This window comes from Phaethon lepturus, unplaced genomic scaffold (assembly GCF_000687285.1).
Source record: "Phaethon lepturus isolate BGI_N335 unplaced genomic scaffold, ASM68728v1 scaffold4080, whole genome shotgun sequence".
Taxonomy (NCBI): domain Eukaryota; kingdom Metazoa; phylum Chordata; class Aves; order Phaethontiformes; family Phaethontidae; genus Phaethon; species Phaethon lepturus.
The window spans coordinates 31,972-51,689 of NW_010512523.1; the positions used below are offsets into that span (position 1 = coordinate 31,972).

The window sequence follows — 19,718 nt, forward strand, 5'->3', positions numbered from 1 at the left end:
GACTTAAGCAGCCATTTTACATCTTGGTCAGATGGGACTTGCTTTAGCAAGGTTTCAGTTTCAGTGCTTTAGTTCCTAAGAATACTGTGAAAAATGCAAGCCCTATAGAAATTTGCAAAGGGAAGAGATGATGAGGGAGAGAAAGATGATGCTCCACTGAAGGAATGAGGAGCAACTGAGAAGTTTTTTTACTTTGAATCAATGTACTAAGAACTCTCATCATTCCTGAGAACTCACTCTTGCCAATTCTGAGGTCTCAGGAGGAATTAATTAAAAAACACAGCATTTTACCCATTTTGGACTCCTGTGTATTTGCAACAGGATCAAGTAGTTGTTTTAGCTTACTCCATGGTCTTCTAACCAAGCTACGAAGGACTACAGAATTCAACATCACTTTCCTACAGGAGTAGGAGTCGTCAAACAGGAAGTAAAGGGGCTGCAGTAACTGCAAGCTTTTACTTTCACCTAAACTGCCTTCACTATACCATGACAATCCACTCAGGGGACTACTGTAGACTAAACATACCCTTGAATAAAAAGCCTGATTATTTTCTCTCTCCTCATTTCCATATGACCAATACGTAAAAAGAAAAAAACAGGAAAAGATTTAGCAGGACTTGTATTACCCTCATCGATGATCAGAAAGTTTTAATTTATGTCCCTTTCAGAGAAACCAGCAGTTACCGGGAATAGTAAAAATGTAAAAGATAAAGTGAGGCCTTGAGCTCTTCTTGCCCAGTAAGAAGAGGAGAAAGAAAAGTGAGATTAAAAAAAACCAAAACAAAATCAAAAAACTTACTCACAACTGCTATAGACATCAGACTTACGACTCTTGTATCTTTTTGACAGTGTTTTATGATATTACAGTGCATAGTTTATCATGCTTTTAAAAATAATTTTCTTTAAAAGAGAATTTCTAATAGATCCCCTTCAATTAAAAGCACAAACTCCTCTGCGAGTACTAAAATGAGCTATCGAAAATATGAATTTAAGTCGAACTTAATTAACTTATCCAAGAGAACATCACAGGAGAATTTCTGGACCAGTAATTAAGGTTCCGAATGCTTTCCTTATGTTTTATCTTCTAGAAAGTGCCTCCTGTGACATTTGAACTCACCAGGACTGTAATTATGAACAACTAGAGATTTGGCAGTTGTAAATTAGGCAGCATTACTTAGTGGGAAAAATAGTAAAAATAGGCTTGAGAGGCACATATTAAATTCCCAGATCACCTACTTGATTGCTTGCGAAAGTCATTCCCCTTCTCTTCTCCACTTGTTAGTTTCCTACTTATTAAAGCACACTTAGAGCTACTAAAAATACATCTATATGACAATCTTATTAATTATTCTTATTACTCACTTATTCTTGAGTTTAAATCAAGGATTTAGAAATTTCAGTTACTATCTACTTATTAAAAAAGCCTAGATTTTATAGCAGCTAAAAAACCTAATTAACTTCTGATAACTACAGATTAAAATAGACTAATTACCAGAAAGAAATAATTCAAGTACTTTCCAACTCTTATTAGAAGAGTATTGTGAATTAAATATACATGAGAATTCTTTTTGTTTTCTTTTGATCTGCTGATTCGTTTCACTATCTAGATGCTCAAATCATTGGTACAGTGTTGAGAGCTTTTTTATCTACAGTATAATTTCAGTTTTTAAAGCTCAAACTCTTCTGCCAAAAAGGACGACTCAAAAAAACCGAAACAAGATAACTAATCCCTTTCTAAACCAATAATTCAGAGCAAGTGAAATTTTGTGTCCCGTATCGCTTCAAGTGTATAAAATGCCCTATCTTGTCACTAAAATGCTGCTGCTTCTGCACACAGTTGTGTCAAATGAACAACACTAACATGCTCGAGCACCATAATCCAAAAAGCTTCTGTTAGCAGCGAAACAGGAAAAATTGAAGCACAGGGAAGAGCTGTTATTCTCCCATGTCACTCAACAGGTGTAAGGTTAAAAAAAAAAAAAAAAATCTGAATTACAGAAAAAAAAACATCTGTATTACAGTCCAGTGCCTCTCAGGAGGGTCCTAAAAAAAAAAAACTTCTAAATTTGTTACCCTCCTTTCCAAAGTAAAACCAGAGTAGAATTGCAAATTTACCCTACATGTTATAAGCAGTAAGTATAAAATAGGAATTCCAGAATCTCTCAAGGGGGATTACAGTAAGGCAGGCATTTTACCCTTTTCTTTCAGGGTTCAAATGATTGAGAAATATACACCTAAAGTCTGGGGATTTTTTTTTTTTTTTTTTTTTAATCTGTGGCAAGTTTATGTCCAAGAAATTTTCCTGACACTAACTATACATGGAATCAGAACATGGAAATATTTCTATCTTGTACTAGAAACAGAAAAAGTCTTGCAAACATTTAAAGTTGCAATTCAGCTTCAGCATCTACAGGAAGGAGAAAGGAAAATAAAGTAAAATACACCACTGACGAGAATTTACGATTTTCTAAAATTTAAGTCAGTCTTAAATTGTTGTTTGAACTAAGCAAGGTTGTTCCATAGTAATTTTGATCACAAAATAAAAATATATTTGACAACTCTACACAGTCAGCTACATTCTTGCATGCCTTCCTCCCTCCCAATTTTGAGCTTCAAAAATGGATTCTGGATGTAAAAAGTGATTTAGATATACCTAGCAAAAACTATAAGGAGGAAAAAAAAAAGTCCTAGCTATTCCTAGTAGTACTGCATTTGCTCATAAAGTCCAGGAGGTTCCTCCTTTAAGTTAACAGTATTCCAAACAAATACTATTTTCTGTGCTTTAGTTGACATCATTAAGCTTTTGTTAGATTTCCTATTTTAAACCTATTCACTTGAAGGAATTAAAATGACAAAACTAAAAGCAATAAAGATTTATTATCCATATTCCCAGTTCATATGTGGTTCCATTTTTAGATGTCACAACTTCATTTATTCTGAGAGAACAGCCTTAAAATTAAGCTGCATTATTACTTCACAGAGAAAGATCTTTTTAAAACCTAAGAGCAATACTTACCAAACACAAGTATGAACAACGTATTTAAAGATACCACCCAAAAGACATGTTCCTGTGAGGAGTGCGGGGGAAGGAGGGAAGGAGAGAGGAAGACGACAAGAAAACAGTACATAAATATCAGTCATTTAAATAAGTGACTTCACTTTTTTATCTAATCTTATTTCAACTGCCTATTATTACTAGAACTTGCACATCTCATGTAAGAGCCAAGAAATTAGCTCTAACACAAAGACCAAAACATGCAGGACAGATTATGAAAGCATCTGTTTACATTGATGGACATTTACCTAAATAAGAGCATTTATATTTGCTTTAGCACTCTTATTTTGTAAAAACAAGCTTTTATTTTAAAATCAATATAAATAGCTCCATCCTTAAAAACAACTACATGAAATGTATGTGGATATTTGTTTTATAAATGAGAAAATGTTTATCTAAGTCTTTAACAATTAGAGTTTGCCATAAGAAAGCCATTAACAAAACTGATGGCTCTCATTCTAGAAATGACAGCACATCTCTATTTTTTCATATTACTTTTAGCTAAGATGTGAACTCAGCCAGAAGTACACTGGCATTTTAATTCTTCTGATAATAATATTTAAAGTCAATCACTAATGGCATAATAAGCTACATTATTTTAAGCATGAGACATTACATTAAAATATGAGACATTTTATTTCAGACATGAGACATTTATCCACTACAGTATCTAATAAACACATTAATATTTAAGAACACTATGTCTTTCACACATTAAATGAAGTAAAACTTATACTGCTGGAAGAGAGCATAGATCTTTTTTTCCCTTTAAAATACAAATGATTTGGCAGATGATATCCAATGAATATATCTGTCATGGTTTAAAGTTTTGCTGCCATCCACTCTTGGCACTCTCTCTCCCCTGACCCTGAAGTCAGAGCTAGACATCTCCAACAGTCAGGTAGCATGGGCAGCAGAGAACCCTTCAAATAAACTATAACAAAACCCACTAGAAGATATGCATCATATACATAACAGTTTGTCAGGGAGATGATCAACATGGGTTCACCCACAGACAAGTGTGACAATGGCCTTTTTAGGAGTGCTTTGCTAAATTATTGTAATCATAAAGATTTTTGGAACCAATTTAAAAGATACGTGCTCCATCAGAAAGACTGACTATTGTGAAGTTTTTAAAAAAAGATTTGATCAATTAAAATAGTATTCAAGAGGGGAAAAATTCTAGGGAGGAACAAAAGAACCCAAACCAAAACCCAGGTAAAGTCAAGAAAGATAACTGACGTAAATTTAAAATCTTAAATTTTAAAATCTGGTCTACATTAAAAACTCACTAGTGGTATTCTGGTGGTATTAGGGCAAATGGGAGAAGCCTGAATGAGGATGCTATTTTAATCATAGCAAAACTTAAGGTTAGAACAAATATGTATTTTCAGGGTATGCTTTTTTAAAGGGACTAATTTTTATTTACTATGTGAAACAGTTACCTATGTCTTTTAAGAAATTCCACTTTTATGCCACATACACACACCCCCCCACCTCTGTGAAACTCCTAAAAAAGACAGTTTGCTTGAACATGACATCATATGAAAGCCTCTTTAAAGGATGCATATCATATGAAAACTGGGACTTCAAACAGAATGATGTAATTTTAAAAAATACAGTTTACTTTCAAAAGAAAAAAAAGCTTCTATAGAAATTCTTGAATTATAGGATTTCACTTACTAAAAAAACCAGAGATCCATCAAGTCCAAGCATCTGTGAAGATAAGAAAGTAAATTTTATTTACTCATCAGAAAAATGAAGCAACAAGCGTCTAAAATAAGCCTCATAGAGGATGCTCTCACACCAACTTTTAATGTCCAATATGGTCAAAAGCTTTTTTTTAATTGCTCAACCAACAGAACCTGGACATAAATTCTTAAAGATAGCAACTAAGTTCTTGTTCAACACAGTAAACTCAGTTATCAAAGCAGTGATATACATGTGGAATATCTTAATACATGTGTATTTTTATATGGCAAACCAAACATATAATCAATTAATTTATAGGCTATTTCTTTCCAAGACTTTGAAGAATGCGACAAAGATTTTGTATTTACAAAAGACATTAGTGATTGAACTGTTATTTAAAAACGTGTTTAAGCAACTCAATATTAAAATACAGGAGCAATTTTTTTTTTCTTCCTAACTGTAAAGTATCAGTTTATGTTGCACTGAGAAAAGTCAAAAGTTAATGTTTTACCTTCAATGTATAAAAGCAACTAGTAACAGGATAATGTTGCTACACTGTATGCTATTAAGTTTAGAACAGAACTGGTTTACAGCTAGGGAATACATGAAACAAATCCTCTATGACTCTGCACAGCTGTTAGGGGGTAACAAAAAAACCCCACCCCTCTCATTTCCCCTCACTTCAAGGAGTGAAATTGCTATTTCAATCCAGACACTCCTACTTCACAATTACTGCTGTAGAGTACCAGGTTCAAGGCTATTTTGTACCAGGATTTTTCACTAAGTTTCAAGATTAAAGTTGCACATATTTTACAAAGTAAACCAAAATGCAAATATTTTTGAAAATTCAGAAAGCTTGGTGAGTACTTCCACAAGATGAAATAGCTTTTATTATAGCTTTACCCCACTTTTTGATACTACAACTAGATGTCTATTGCTTATGGCAGCACATCAGATTGGAAATGGTTATGAGAGTTTGCTGAAACTGATTTCTATATTCATGGAGAGGCATCAAGATATTTTCCATTAGGAGTACATCAACATTTCCCAGCACATAAAATGGCTTCAGAAATGTAACATTTCCGTCTTGAGATACAAAGTAGAATGGTTCAGAAACCTGAATTTATTTATGTCCATTTTCACTAATATCTTTCAAAACAAACTAAGAAGTTTTCACTAGAAACAAAATAAGGTCAAGACCTGTCTCCTGTGATGAAAACTGTATTTCTACTACACTGCAATTAAGGCAACAACTACATCACAGCCTAGGAATACAGTGACTAGCTTTACAACCGTCCACTATGGTGGCACTAGTGACACTAGTAAATCATATGAAGCTGCTGTATCCATCTTCAGGTGGATTTTGCTGCATGTGGTGAACTTTGAACTCTGATGTTGGCTACTTCTAAACCAGCTACAAAAATCTAGTTTTGAGACTTTACGCTACTCTATGATTACAGTGTACATGCTTCTCACGATCTAATTATGGAATTTGTGATCCATAAACAAAACAGAAGCAATGTTACATTAAAAGCTCCATCATTTTTTAAGAAATACGATTGTCTTTTGCAAATATGTAAATAAACTAACCAGTTCTCTCTTTTCTTTAGTCTAATACTTTCATGAATACAAAAATTAAGCATTAAACTATATGTAACACAACACCTATGTGCTCCTAATCTGGCCTAGCATCCTCAATGCAAGCCACAATTAATTTCTAAATATGACCAAGTTGAAGTCTTCTTCAACTTCAACAAGTCTGTGCTAAAACATGTTTTAAGTTGCTACTATATTTCAAATCAAATAAACGCCTTTTTGATAGTCAACAAGTAGCATAACATTTTGGTTTTTTATACAATTACTTTTTTAGTTCACTAAAGCCTCTTACCAATAGTTTTCACACTAGACAACAGTATCCAAATCTATCCCAAATGGATTTTAACACAGCAATAGCACAAATCATTTCAAGTATGAGTCTGAATTATTCAATTAAAAAAAAAAAATTATTCTTACTCGCTCCCAAGTAAGCTCTTCTGCTGCTCGATCCCATTCCAAAGCATTCCAGTTCATGTCATCTGAGGAGACATGGCCATTTTTACAGCCGTTAGCATGGAGTGGTTACATCTTGTTTTGGGTGAGTCTTATGTTTTTGTGCTGGTTTTCACTGAGATAAGAGTTAATTACATTCATAGTTGCTAGTAAGGGGCTATGTTTTGGATTTGTGCTGGAAACAGTGTTGATAATACAGGGATGTGTTAGTTACTGCTAAGCAGTGCTTACACAGTTAAGGCCTTTTCTGCTTCTCACACCACCCCTCTAGTAAGTAGGCTGGGGGTGCACAAGAAGTTGGGAGGGCACACAGCCAGGACAGCCAACCCCAACTGACCAAAGGGATATTCCATACCGTATGATGTCACTCTCAGCATATAAAGCTGGGGGAAGAAGACGGAAGGGGGGGGCGTTCAGAGTGATGGCATCTGTCTTCCCAAGTAACCGTTACACATGATGGAGCCCTGCTTTCCTGGAGATGGCTGAACACCTGCCTGCCCATGGCAAGTGGTGAATGAATACCTTGCTTTGCTTTGCTTGCATGCGCGGCTTTTGCTTTACCTATTAAACTGTCTTTATCTCAGACCATGAGTGTTCTCACTTTTACCCTTCTGATTCTCTTCCCCCCATCCTGCCACTGGAGGAGTGAGTGGCTGCATGGTGCTTAGGTTCTAGCTGGGGGTTAGGCATGGCTTTAGGCATCAAAAGCAGACAGATTTTCAGAAAAGCTTAAAAAAATGGCTACCTTTTGAGAGTGAGTCCTGTTGAAAATTGACTATAAATGTCACAATGGGGCTACTAGATAAAGAGGCCTTTTAAAAGTCAGTTTTAAAAGAACAAAAAGACTTAAGTACATAACATTCAACTCATAACTGCTGATAGCTTTTCAGCAAGCAAATGCTTCAGCACTCAAAAGAAATATAGTAAATTTGGAAAAACAAGATAAATAAGCTCAAGTGAGAGTTTACACAGCTTCCCTAAATTACGACAGTTCCATTTTCAGTGGTTTAATTTATATTTAAAAAGAACTAGAACATTACTGTTTTGAGTCACCTGTTACCTTGTGCTCCATTGTTTGCATCTGCTGCATCTTCTACTACAGCATCTTCTTCATCTTCATTATCCTCCTCCTCTTCATCTACTTGTTCTTCTTGAATTTCAGGGTTCTCACCTACAACTACGTTCTCAGCAGCCGGGTTAGCAGGTTGATCAAGCACTGCATTTTCAACACCTCCATTTACAACAGCCTGAGCCTGCAGGAACAGGATTTATTATTCAGTTAAATTCATCAACCTCTCTCTGTACTTTTATCCTATACATAGCAAAAATTAATAGTATTAAAAAATGTTAATAATGTAATTTTTAGATAAGCATTAAATTTGGGACCACTAAACATTTTAAAAGAGGAAGAGAAACATTCAGACTTCTTCACAGAGTAGCTTGGGTTGGAAAGAGCCTCTAGAAATCGTCTAGTCAACCAATCTACTCAAAGCAGGGTCAGCTACAGCAGGTTGCTCAGTGCTTTTTCCAGTTGGCTTCTGCGTAACTCTAGAGATGGAGACTTCACAGAATCATTAAGGTTGGAAAAGACCTTTAAGACCAGCAAGTCCAACCATCAACCCAACACCACCATGCCCACTGAACCATAACCCCAAGTGCCATGTCCACATGTTTTCTGAACACTTCCAGTGATGGTGACTCCACCACCTCCCTGGGCAGCCTGTTCCAATGCTTGACCACTCTCTCCACAAAGAAACTTTTCCTAATATCCATTCTAAACTTCCCCTGGCACAACTTGAGGTCATTTCCTCTCATTCTATCGCTAGTTACTTGGGAGAAGAGACCAACATCCACCTCACTACAATCCCCTTTCAGGTAGTTGTAGAGAGCAATGAGGTCCCCCCTCAGCCTCCTCTTCTCCAGGCTAAACAACCCCAGTTCCCTCAGCCAATCCTCATAAGACTTGTGCTCCAGACCCCTCACCAGCTTCGCTGCCCTTCTTTGTACATGCTTTAGCAACCTGTTCCAGTAGTTGATCACACTTACAGTAAAAAGAAAAAAAGGAACCCACATTTGTTTTTCTGGCATGTTTTTTTTTTTTGTTCCCCTTACACCCCCCCCCGTCTAAGTGGAGTTTCCTATATTTTAATTTGAGCCTACTGCCTATTGTCCTGTCACTCAATACTGCCAAGATGACTCTGGCTCTGTCTTCTTTACATCCTCCCATCAGGCATTTATACACATGATAAGGTCAACCTTGAGCCTTCCCATGTCCAGGTAGAACAGTTCCAGCTCTCTTAGCCTGTCATCATAAGCAGATGCTCCAGTACTTTAATCTTTTTTGTTGGCTCTTCACTACACTCACTCCAGTATGTCCATGTTCCTTTTGCACTGGGGGAGCCTGGAACTGGATACAGCACTCCAGATGTGGTCTCACCAGTGCTCAATAGAGGGGAACACCCTTGAGTTCCCTCAGCCAATCCTCATAAGACTTGTGCTCCAGACCCCTCACCAGCTTCGCTGCCCTTCTTTGTACACGCTTTAGCAACCTGTTCCAGTAGTTGATCACACTTACAGTAAAAAGAAAAAAAGGAACCCACATTTGTTTTTCTGGCATGTTTTTTTTTTTTGTTCCCCTTACACCCCCCCCCGTCTAAGTGGAGTTTCCTATATTTTAATTTGAGCCTACTGCCTATTGTCCTGTCACTCAATACTGCCAAGATGACTCTGGCTCTGTCTTCTTTACATCCTCCCATCAGGCATTTATACACATGATAAGGTCAACCTTGAGCCTTCCCATGTCCAGGTAGAACAGTTCCAGCTCTCTTAGCCTGTCATCATAAGCAGATGCTCCAGTACTTTAATCTTTTTTGTTGGCTCTTCACTACACTCACTCCAGTATGTCCATGTTCCTTTTGCACTGGGGGAGCCTGGAACTGGATACAGCACTCCAGATGTGGTCTCACCAGTGCTCAATAGAGGGGAACACCCTTGATCATGTGAAAACTATCATTATATTAGAAAGATGATAATTCAAGGACTCAAGTCAACCATCAAGCTGAGGATCTATCTCTGTCTAAAAAAATTACATTTCTTACAAAAGTAAACAAAATTTTAATTATTCCCCCGCCACGCACGTATCACCTCTTCTCCTGCCCAAGAAGCTCTTGTAAGCACTAAAGGGCTGCATGTGTGTGTGTTGAGGGGTGGGGGGAGGGCAGAGAAGCTCCAACTTCAGGGGTTTCAACAAAACCTCCAACTGCTTTGAGAACAGTGAATTGTTAACTCATGAACTACTGAAATACTTATGAAAAAGACAAAATAAAAGCAAGCTGCATCTTCACTGATTACGGCTGACAGTTCAGCTTTATATACACAAAATAATTTTAAAACAAGTGTAAAAATACAGACATAAGAATAAAAACAATGTTACTTTACAAAAATTATAGTATAACAAATCCATTAACATTCCATTTTACAGAACTTCAAAACTGCAACAGTGGTGTCACTGAGTTTATACAGGAATACACGTTCAATTTCTGCTAATGTACAAACAAAGACACCCTGCAGTAAAATAACATTACTGTTGGGGTCTGATAATGTATTTTTTCACAAAAAACACATTTTCTAAATTTATCACGAACTATTGAGCAGTTAAGTTTTACCTCATTCTGTTGACCAACACCATTAAGTGGCTGTTGCTGATTTTGTTCCAACCACTGTGGTGCTCCTCCATGGACTATCTGTTCACGTAACCAAACAAGGCTGATAAATGCACATAGAGTGCATGTTACCACAAAACAGCCCTGCAAACAGTCCGCCAGTAAGTTCTCCCTGTTAAAGAAAGAAAAACATCCCCAAACATTAATGACAAACATATTTTGCTAATAAGACTAAACTTAGCCATTGTTAGCTGCCACAAACAGATCATCCTAGTCCAAACCAACAAATAAACTGGTATTTGTGCAAAACCATGAATTTATTTATGTGTCTAGGTGAAGAAAGTATCTAGACATAATTTTTATTTAATTTAAAAAAATCTGTTCAAACAAGATTTCTCTTAGGAAGTCTGTATGTACCTGTACAAATGCTTTTAAGTGCCAAGATAAACACTGATTTGGAAAAGGTTTTATTTCATCCTGGTCTGGTTTGTGAAATTACTACTGTTTAAATATAAACACTCCTGCAAAACAGGATCTGACTCAATATGAAGAAAAGCTTCAAAAGTAGTTCAGGAAAAACAATCTTCAAGAATAGCAAAGGAAACACAATAGTCATTAAGTAAATGATTTGCTAGAGTAAAATGTTTAAATGGTTAGATGCATAATATCCAGTCTGCTGAAACATTTAACCGCTGAGCTACCCTAACCAAAAGAATGGAACTGCAGGGTTTGCCTTAGACTGCTCTACATTTTGGGTAGCCTTTTACCCCAGGTACTATCTCAATACTTCAAAAATCCTAATCTATCAAGTCATACGTAACTGTAAAGCAGCAGTAAAACAAAGTTCAGTTATAGCCAACTGAAAATAGGGTTTCAAGCAATGCAAGAGATACTTAAATTGGCTTAAGCAACCCTCATCCCTAAACTCCAGGTACACATTCCCATTTGTTTCCACCGCTGCACTACTCCTTGACCACAGTGAATTTGCTCAGGAAAAAAAGATGACACCAGATGCTACTGACACCGTCAAAGAAATACATCTCAAAGCACAGCTTCACATGCCATTATAAATCTGATACATACTTGAATCCTTTATTTTCTCCCTAGACTGTAAAAGACATGAGAAGAGGTGCTCTAGGTTCAGTTGTTTCAGATTCTTCCCAGAAAAAAAAAAAAAAAAAAAAATTCTACACTTACTGAAAGATAACAGGAAAAATACTGTTGTTAATCTCAAGCCAGCATCTCTCACCATTAATAAAAATGAATTAAATGTAACATGACCTGATGTCTCAAATCAAATAGCCCAACTGAGATGACTTAGTTAACTGCACAGGACATTCATTCAAAGTTTGCTTGATATGCAAGTGATTCTACTAAATGAAAAAGTAATGAACCAGCCTTAAACTCTGTTGTGTTGGTATTTACTGATTCTTTAAGTAAAATTGATTTAAAAAGGACAAAGATAGACAATATTCAATAGCATATGGTGATTGAAGCATTAAAATCTAAGCATCAGCTAGAAGGCAATCGGAAAAAAAAAATCCCTATCACGTAAGAGACTCGGGATGGATAAAATTAAATTCAAAATATAAAAATGTAACAAAGCAAAGAGAATGTGACATTAATATTATTAGCAATATAGATTAATATTCTACTATGTGTCATCCAATTTAAACTGTATTAAATGATTTTTTTTAAGTGCAATTTTCCAGCTTAAGTTTTCTTGACATCAAATACAAATTTTCATTAACCAGGGCCCATTTTGTAAAGTTAGTTTTACATCTCCAAAGATCCTAAATTACAGAACTTCAAAGTGAAACGATTTCTACTGTAACACTATTGGCCATACATCTCATTATGCAAAGGGTAATGGGCAGATGCTCGTGTAAGATGATGGAAGATAACAAGCATAACTGGAAGAAAGGAACACCAAGTTCCAAAGCAACCATTTTCATGGTAATCTGACTAGAAGACTTATTTGTATCAAACTGTTTAAGTACTTACGTTGACAGAATATCTAATGGCAGTGTCAGTAGTGAGCTCACAGAGCCAGTAAACAAGCACTTGTAGATACGACCTGCACAAGTAAACAGAAGCATGGTATAAATTTGATTTTGGTAATAGCCTCACTTGGAAAGGACCCTAGGTACCCTCTTTTTATCTGGTGTCCTAACTAAATTTATGACAAGGAAAAAGATCTCAACTTTCAGTGAACTAACAGAACTCAAGACCATATACAGCCACATGGAACAGAGCTGTATTTATTTCAGGTGAACAAAGTATACATTCAAAGTGTAAGAACCGCCATAGTAGGTTAGACCCAGGATTCATCTAGACCAGTCGCCAGCACTGATCACACCAACTGATGCCTAAGAAAGAATATGGAAACAGGTTAAAGATACTTGCAGCAAGTACTTCCTCAGTACATTCTCACATGCTTCACGCAAAGCAGCTCAGTTCCTGTGCCAGAATATCTCAGTACTAATTAATCCCTGATGGATTTTTTCCCCCCATTAATTTGTTCAATCATATTTTGAACCCATATAAACTTTTGGTATTATCTTGTAGCAAGGGGTCTCACCATTTAATCATCTGTTTTAAATAATTTTTTTATGGATTAATACTTGATGCTAGCTAATGTTAGCTATTTACCATGATTCTTCAGTCACCTAATCTTAGAAGTAGGTTATCAGTGTATATAGTCTACTTAAGAAAATTAGCTTCAGATTCATAGCAGGATGACACAGATGCTCAGAACAGGATGGTGGAAGAATTAAGGCACCCATACCCAGAAATGCAGTTCTCAAGATTCTCATTCCATGCTTTAGGCAAGCATAGGTACTCAGTATATACTGGCACACTATGGTTTCTGTGACCTAGAATAAATAGCTCATTACCTCTTCGTTAAACCTGTTTGGAATTTCTAGAAAGTTTATATTTTTATATGTGTCATGAATCAATCCACTAGAAATGCCCAAAAGGTTTACTGTTTATGCTTTCCTTTTATGTAAGACATAACATAGCACTTGGAGGAAGTTAACACTTATATCCCCAGTGCAATACTGGACAGAAAATAATACCAACAAAAAAACCCCAACCAAAGTTTAAAGGTCTAGAGTAAGCTAGAACACAAAAGAGACAATCACTGTAGCTGATCTAATGAAAATGTTCGGTCTCATTGTAGTCAGTACTACTAACACATTTTATATTGAACAGTGACTGATCAAATTTAGCAAGAGGATACTGATCCTCTGCTGCCAGCGAGCTTCAATAGTTTGCCTCTGCCTACCATCTAGCTACATGGTGGGGGAACTTCAAAGGGGCAAGATACTGCGGGGAACTCTGCCAGGCTGAACAGGTCAAAGAATACAAGCCTTATAACTGGTAAGAAACCAGTGTAACAAAACTCATTTTGAGATTTTATGGAACAGGAAGGGGATTTTATTACACAAAATCTCTAAGCAAACTGATCTCTAAGCAAGCTATTTCTCCTCACAGATTTCACTTGCTCACTCTCATACAAGCACTAAGACATCTAAGTCCAAGTGGCCTGGACAGGATCACTTGTGGACAACACTGAAGATAAAGGAGATGAGCCAGTAAGTCCTCATTATCTCTCTTGGATTCATCTTGATTGGCGTTCATGAACTGATTTTAAACTTGCCTTTCATACTCTTTATGAGTGGATGCCATCTGGGATCTTTGTCTCATTGTTTTGTTTCATTCCTCTTGAATCTGAGGCAAAATTCAAACTTCTCCTGTTTTCGTTATCTGTATATCTTTTAACTCCAGTCTTGTTCATCTTCTTGACACCTCATCTTTAGTCTGTTTTCCTTTGATTTGAATGAAATCACATATACAGTGCTCTCTGACAAACAGCAAATACTCCTTCAGTCCTTCTTCTGCTGGTCACATATGCAATTCCATTCATACTTTACTCATGCCAATTTAAGTAGTTCTATTACACATCTTGACAATTTTAAATGCTACACAATTACATGAAACATGTATGCAACCATTCTCTTCAGCTATATGGTTGTGTGTTTTTTTTTTTAAATGGCAACTGAATCACTCCAGAAAAATACATTCATGTGCCATATTGGTGTGTGAACAGTGATTTCTACAATTTGAGATAAAGGAGGCACTTCAGCCAACCCAACTCCCACTCTAGCATTTCCTACTGCCTTAGTGTACACATTCACTTTACTCAGCGCATACACCTCTTTATTGCCCAGTGTACTGTATAGGTACCTTGATTATTTCACTCTAGGAACCATGCAGCTAAATATAATTATCAGATAATAAAACCACTTTGGATGAAATTGGCCCAATTAATCCTAATTCTCTGAACAGAGCATAGCAAATTGTTTAACTGACTTTTTTCATCCACTAATGTAAATATGCTTTGTGCTAACAGAATAGCCTGCTGGGATTAGGCTGAGGTGCACAGAGAGGTAAATGCCTTTTACTCAACCATATAAAATGGGTATACAATAAAGAAGTGAAATTACAAAAAAAGAATGTAGAATTTATCCCACAATGGGATAACTGTATGACTAGTATCTTAATATGGAAGACAGATCTGTTCAACCATACGTCTCTTTTGGTATGTTTGACAAGTTTTTTATGCTACACCTTTTTCTTCCAGATATGAAATAATGAGAATAATAATTCCGTGTGAAGCCAGCCACACATGATTATGTGAGCCATATGACAGAAACAAGGAAGGCAAAAGATTACATTAAAAAGTATTTAAATATTACAGAAAATTAAAGTTCACACTAAAGGCATTTAATGTAAGAAAACAAGACCTATATAAAATCACACTCACAAGACAGATACTGACAAATTTCAAAAATAAATGGATTTTTCGAGGATTATTAGACTGAATGGCTCTGTCATGTTGGATATCTTCCTGTGCAAGTATGTAACCCTTCACAGTACACTAATTCTTAAAAGAATCCATAAACAGGGGTACATATGCAATAGTAGAGACAGAAATTAAGACAAAGTAAAAAAAATGGTCACCTGTAAATCAAAATCCTCAGTCAGTTATATTAGCTTAGTAAATGAGTATTAAAACCAAAAATGACATTTGTAAAAAAAAAAAGTCTTCTATAACTAAGTTGTAGGTAGTGACTTCTGGTAACATTTCAGTGTTACTGAAGAGGCAGCATCAGGTTTGCAGGAAGTGATGAAGCATAACTATCTTAATTAATCTATTGAATATGAATTTGCTGTCCTTCAGAAATTTTAGTAAGAAAAGTATACAACATTTACATTTTGAAAGACAACATCAGAAAACCAAGATTCATCTAAAACTCCAAGGAAGAAATTTGAAATATTTTTTAGTTTTAATGCAGAGCAGTTTGTAAATCTTGTTTACTCCATGCCCAGAAAAGCTCTTTTTCTCACACAGGAAGGACAGGCTGCAGAAACAGGATCACTCTTCCACAGCTGATGCCAGTATTGTGCTACTCTCAAACTAAGACAGTGCCAGCTACAAATAAAAGCACAGAACATATTGAGAAACTGTCTAGGGAGATGCTCTTTTGTTCAAGGCGTAAATTACTGTTTGTAAAGATGCACTTCCAATCATTTCCTTGACTGAACACTATATCCCTTTTGCCTTTTCCTCCCCATCTTCTCTATATTTTTAGCTTGTTGAAACATCAATAGTTCTCTTTCCATCTGTATTTGAAAAGTGAATTTCAAACTGGATACTACAATAACTTAAATGTACACTCTCATTTTTTGTTAAATTCCTTTACTACTTGTAGGCGGAGTTTTACTAATCAGTTTATATATGACTGTAAAGGAGTTTCACTTTTCATACTTAAAAAAAAAAAACCAACAAACTGCACTTTCATTTATAGATGGTTAGAAAAACCAGGACAATTATTCTATCCTAATATTAGTAAACTGTACCAAATAAAAACTTCCATGTAGATTTTTAAGAAAATAATTGAAAAAAAGGCATTTTATTAGAATAAGAAGTTTAAAAGTCCTTTTATGCATTTTCTCCTATCTCTTAACACCTTCCTGCATTGCGCTACTGGCTTCAAAGTCAGAGAGCTGGAACTTCTGAGTGAAAATAAGTGAAATAATGTCTTTGAATTTATGATTTTTTTTAAAAATAAACCAACAATGGTCTCACAAATCTTTCTTGCTAGAAGTGGCATATTTTCCTGCATATAAGAGTATTACAGTACAAAAAATTAATACTTACATGCAGTAAGAGGTACTACTCCCAACCATGCAAAGGCCACAAGTGTATAATGAAACCAGTATCGTATTGCTGTGCCAATACTCGTGACCAGTCCAGCAAAGATGTCTTGGATTGGAAGCCGTGAAGGCATATCTGGGGAATAAACTGTGTAGAAAAGGCACTTATGAAACAGTTCTTTCTTTAAAGAAGCATTTATGTAAACGTCCTGCCAACTACAAAATGTTTGTATTTGGCAAAAGCTTACTAGAAGAATAAGCATATTTTATATATTCCCAAGAGATGACCCCAAACAAATAACAAAAAAAACCCTTCACATGACACATTTGTTACATTGTGTGCTGAGTGGAATGGGAAAATTAATAAACTCCATGCTACTTTTTGACTTAGAAAAGTTTTCTTAATAGCTTTATTTATCAGCTGTGAACCCTCTCTCAACATAAGCTTGCAAGAAAAAGCAGATTCTAAATTCCGTAGCCCTGCCACTCAGCACCACCTCAAAGATATCCCTGTCCATTACTTATAAACCTAGTTCAAGGAAATAGCAAAAGGAACAAGAGCAGTTAGCAATTTTGCATACTGCCAATTTGTTTGTGCTAGATAATTTAGATTCCACTTGCTATACAACAGCACAAAAAAATTCATCAAAATGAATGCACCACACAGACAGGAAAACTGAAGGGAACTGATTAAGTATCTACAGAGACGATGAAGTTTGCACAGAATGACTTTTACTTTCAACAGATATCTATTTCATACCCTGCAAGATTTCTTCTAAGGTCACTCCTATTACAGAACATAATGCAAATCTCTCAGCCTGTACAGACATTTTCATAATAGTAAATTTTCTTGACTTTTTAAAATCAACACCTATATACTACATAAACCCATCCCTATTCAAAAGTCAAGAAAAACAGTGACAGGGCTTCTTCTTTTGCAAAACAATAAAAAACATATTATCTATAACAATTTTATTAAATTTAGTTAGCTCCTACATACTTACACAGATGCCAAGAAGTGGTAATGAACAGTATCAATAACAGATTTGAACAAAGAAGATAAACTACAGTTAGAAGTTGCACAAAGACGTTGCTGCCTGGATGTTATGTTGGAAACAACTGAGCTTGAAGACTTTAAGACATTTAATTAATGGCCTATTTTTTAAAACATCACATTTTAACTATATAAGCAAACTCACTTTTTATACAAACTACTAGAGAAAACTTCTCCTTCCCTCTCATGGTCAATCCTTTGACTTAAAAGTCTGAGAAACACTGCTTCATGCAATCTACCTGCATCCCCCCTTTTCTCTAATGAACACCCCTGCTACCTTTACCTACATTCCAAATCATCCTTTTACTAATCTGAGAGAGGAAGCGTCTACAGGAGAAAAATCTCCTCTTTCCTCTCGAGGGATATTTCCCTAAGTTTCTGTATTGCAAAGAGAGCTCAAGAACATAGAAAAGCAGTATCAACAGGCAGAAGTAGCCAAACACTGTGGAGAGTTTAGTGCATTTCAGCAACATGTGGATTATATTTCACACAAAGTAACAACAAAACAGTAACCATAAGACAAATACTAACTGGTTTTAAATTTCCCAGGTTCTTAGTTGTCAGGTATCTGGCAAGGAACTGGTATTCATAAAAAAAGGACTAAAAATAAAACACTAGGGAAGTGTAGCTGTGAGAACATAAATTAAAAGCAGGACACAAATGTATTTTGACGCTGTCTACCAATTTACAATTTTCTTATTACAGAAGCAGATCTAGCATACAATTTGGTAGTACCATAGAAAATGTCAAGACTTACTAATGATCTCTCAGCTCACACTGAACAAACATTCTGGAAAATTATCAGATGAGACATGCAAACTTCTGTTAAGGGTGCTAAAAGAATACCTACCTAGAGTGTATTTGTTACACATTTAGGGTATCACACAGACAAAATTGAACTCAGCAGATACTTTGAAGTTTATTTTTTTTATTTTCAAAAAATATATTTTGATCAACACTTTGGAACTGCAATAGAGGCTACACAGAAACCACTAACTTTGCATTAATGACATATCTGTTAGGGGAAAGTTGGGGGGGTTAAAGTTTTTTAAAAAATGCATCTTTCAGGAATCACTGAACACACACAGGAGACTCTAAAAAAGGATGCCCATCCTAACTCAGTAAAGCTGAAGTGGTTATAAATGTTAACACCTCTACATAGTTTTCTAAAGGCTTTAGGATTACAACTGTGCATTCAAATAAATGCACAATGTAGCTACTACTCAGAGAAGACAAGCTACATTCCCAAAATTTTAACAATTTTGTGATTTTTTGATGAATTCAGGAGCTGGGGGTGGTGGTGGTGGTGGGGAAGACTGCTGTTTTTCCTCTGCTTTGCCACACCTCAAAATATATAAAGCTTCTACTAGAAGCTTTATACCATGATGAAAAGATAAAGCCCTTCTAGGTCCTACAACATTTGGGTAGGTGAAATGCAAATACTCCTAGCACACCAGGAACCCCTGGTGTGCAAGCACACTGCAGCACTGAAGCTTGCAGACAGTGATTTTCATAGCTAATCCCCCGCCTTATGTCTGTCACCTACTGCCATTTTCTCTCTGCAGTCCACCCCCTTTTATGCACTTCCCACATCCTCTTCATTCCCTTTTGCACACTTGTCCTCCTCATCCTTCCTCCACCTCTTAATTCCCATCCCAGTAAATCTTCCCTAACTCAGCTTGAGAAGCCAATTTCTGGCATTATTTACCATAGTTCCTCCACATAAAAATCTCTCTACTAGAGGCCAACTGAAGCAACAGGTTTTTTTCTATTATAGCACAAAACTCAAGACAGACTTTGGCTGGGCATAAGTGAGCTTTCATAGCTTTAGTTCAACTTTTTTTGAGTTGTCTGGGCTATGGGAAAACTACTAGAAAGTTTTTTGGATAACAGGTCACATCTGTGAGGTACTAACATTCTACTTGTGAATACTAAACCTGGATGGAGGGTTTTTTTGTTTGTCTGGTTGTTTTCGGGGGGG

At 36.0% G+C, this 19,718-nt stretch overlaps 1 protein-coding gene across 1 annotated transcript in view; it reads right to left on the minus strand.

Moving 5' to 3' along the window:
- Nucleotides 1-19,718, minus strand: part of MARCH6 (membrane-associated ring finger (C3HC4) 6, E3 ubiquitin protein ligase) — a 52,694-nt gene that overhangs the window by 25,373 nt on the left and 7,603 nt on the right. Inside the window, exons 3-9 of the mRNA XM_010287296.1 lie at nucleotides 16,688-16,831; nucleotides 12,463-12,535; nucleotides 10,462-10,630; nucleotides 7,857-8,049; nucleotides 6,761-6,822; nucleotides 4,739-4,771; nucleotides 3,017-3,068 (exon numbers count right to left, since the gene is read on the minus strand). Coding sequence (XP_010285598.1) covers nucleotides 3,017-3,068; nucleotides 4,739-4,771; nucleotides 6,761-6,822; nucleotides 7,857-8,049; nucleotides 10,462-10,630; nucleotides 12,463-12,535; nucleotides 16,688-16,817 — 712 coding nt within the window. The 5' untranslated portion in view covers nucleotides 16,818-16,831. The remainder of the gene's footprint in view (nucleotides 1-3,016; nucleotides 3,069-4,738; nucleotides 4,772-6,760; nucleotides 6,823-7,856; nucleotides 8,050-10,461; nucleotides 10,631-12,462; nucleotides 12,536-16,687; nucleotides 16,832-19,718) is intronic.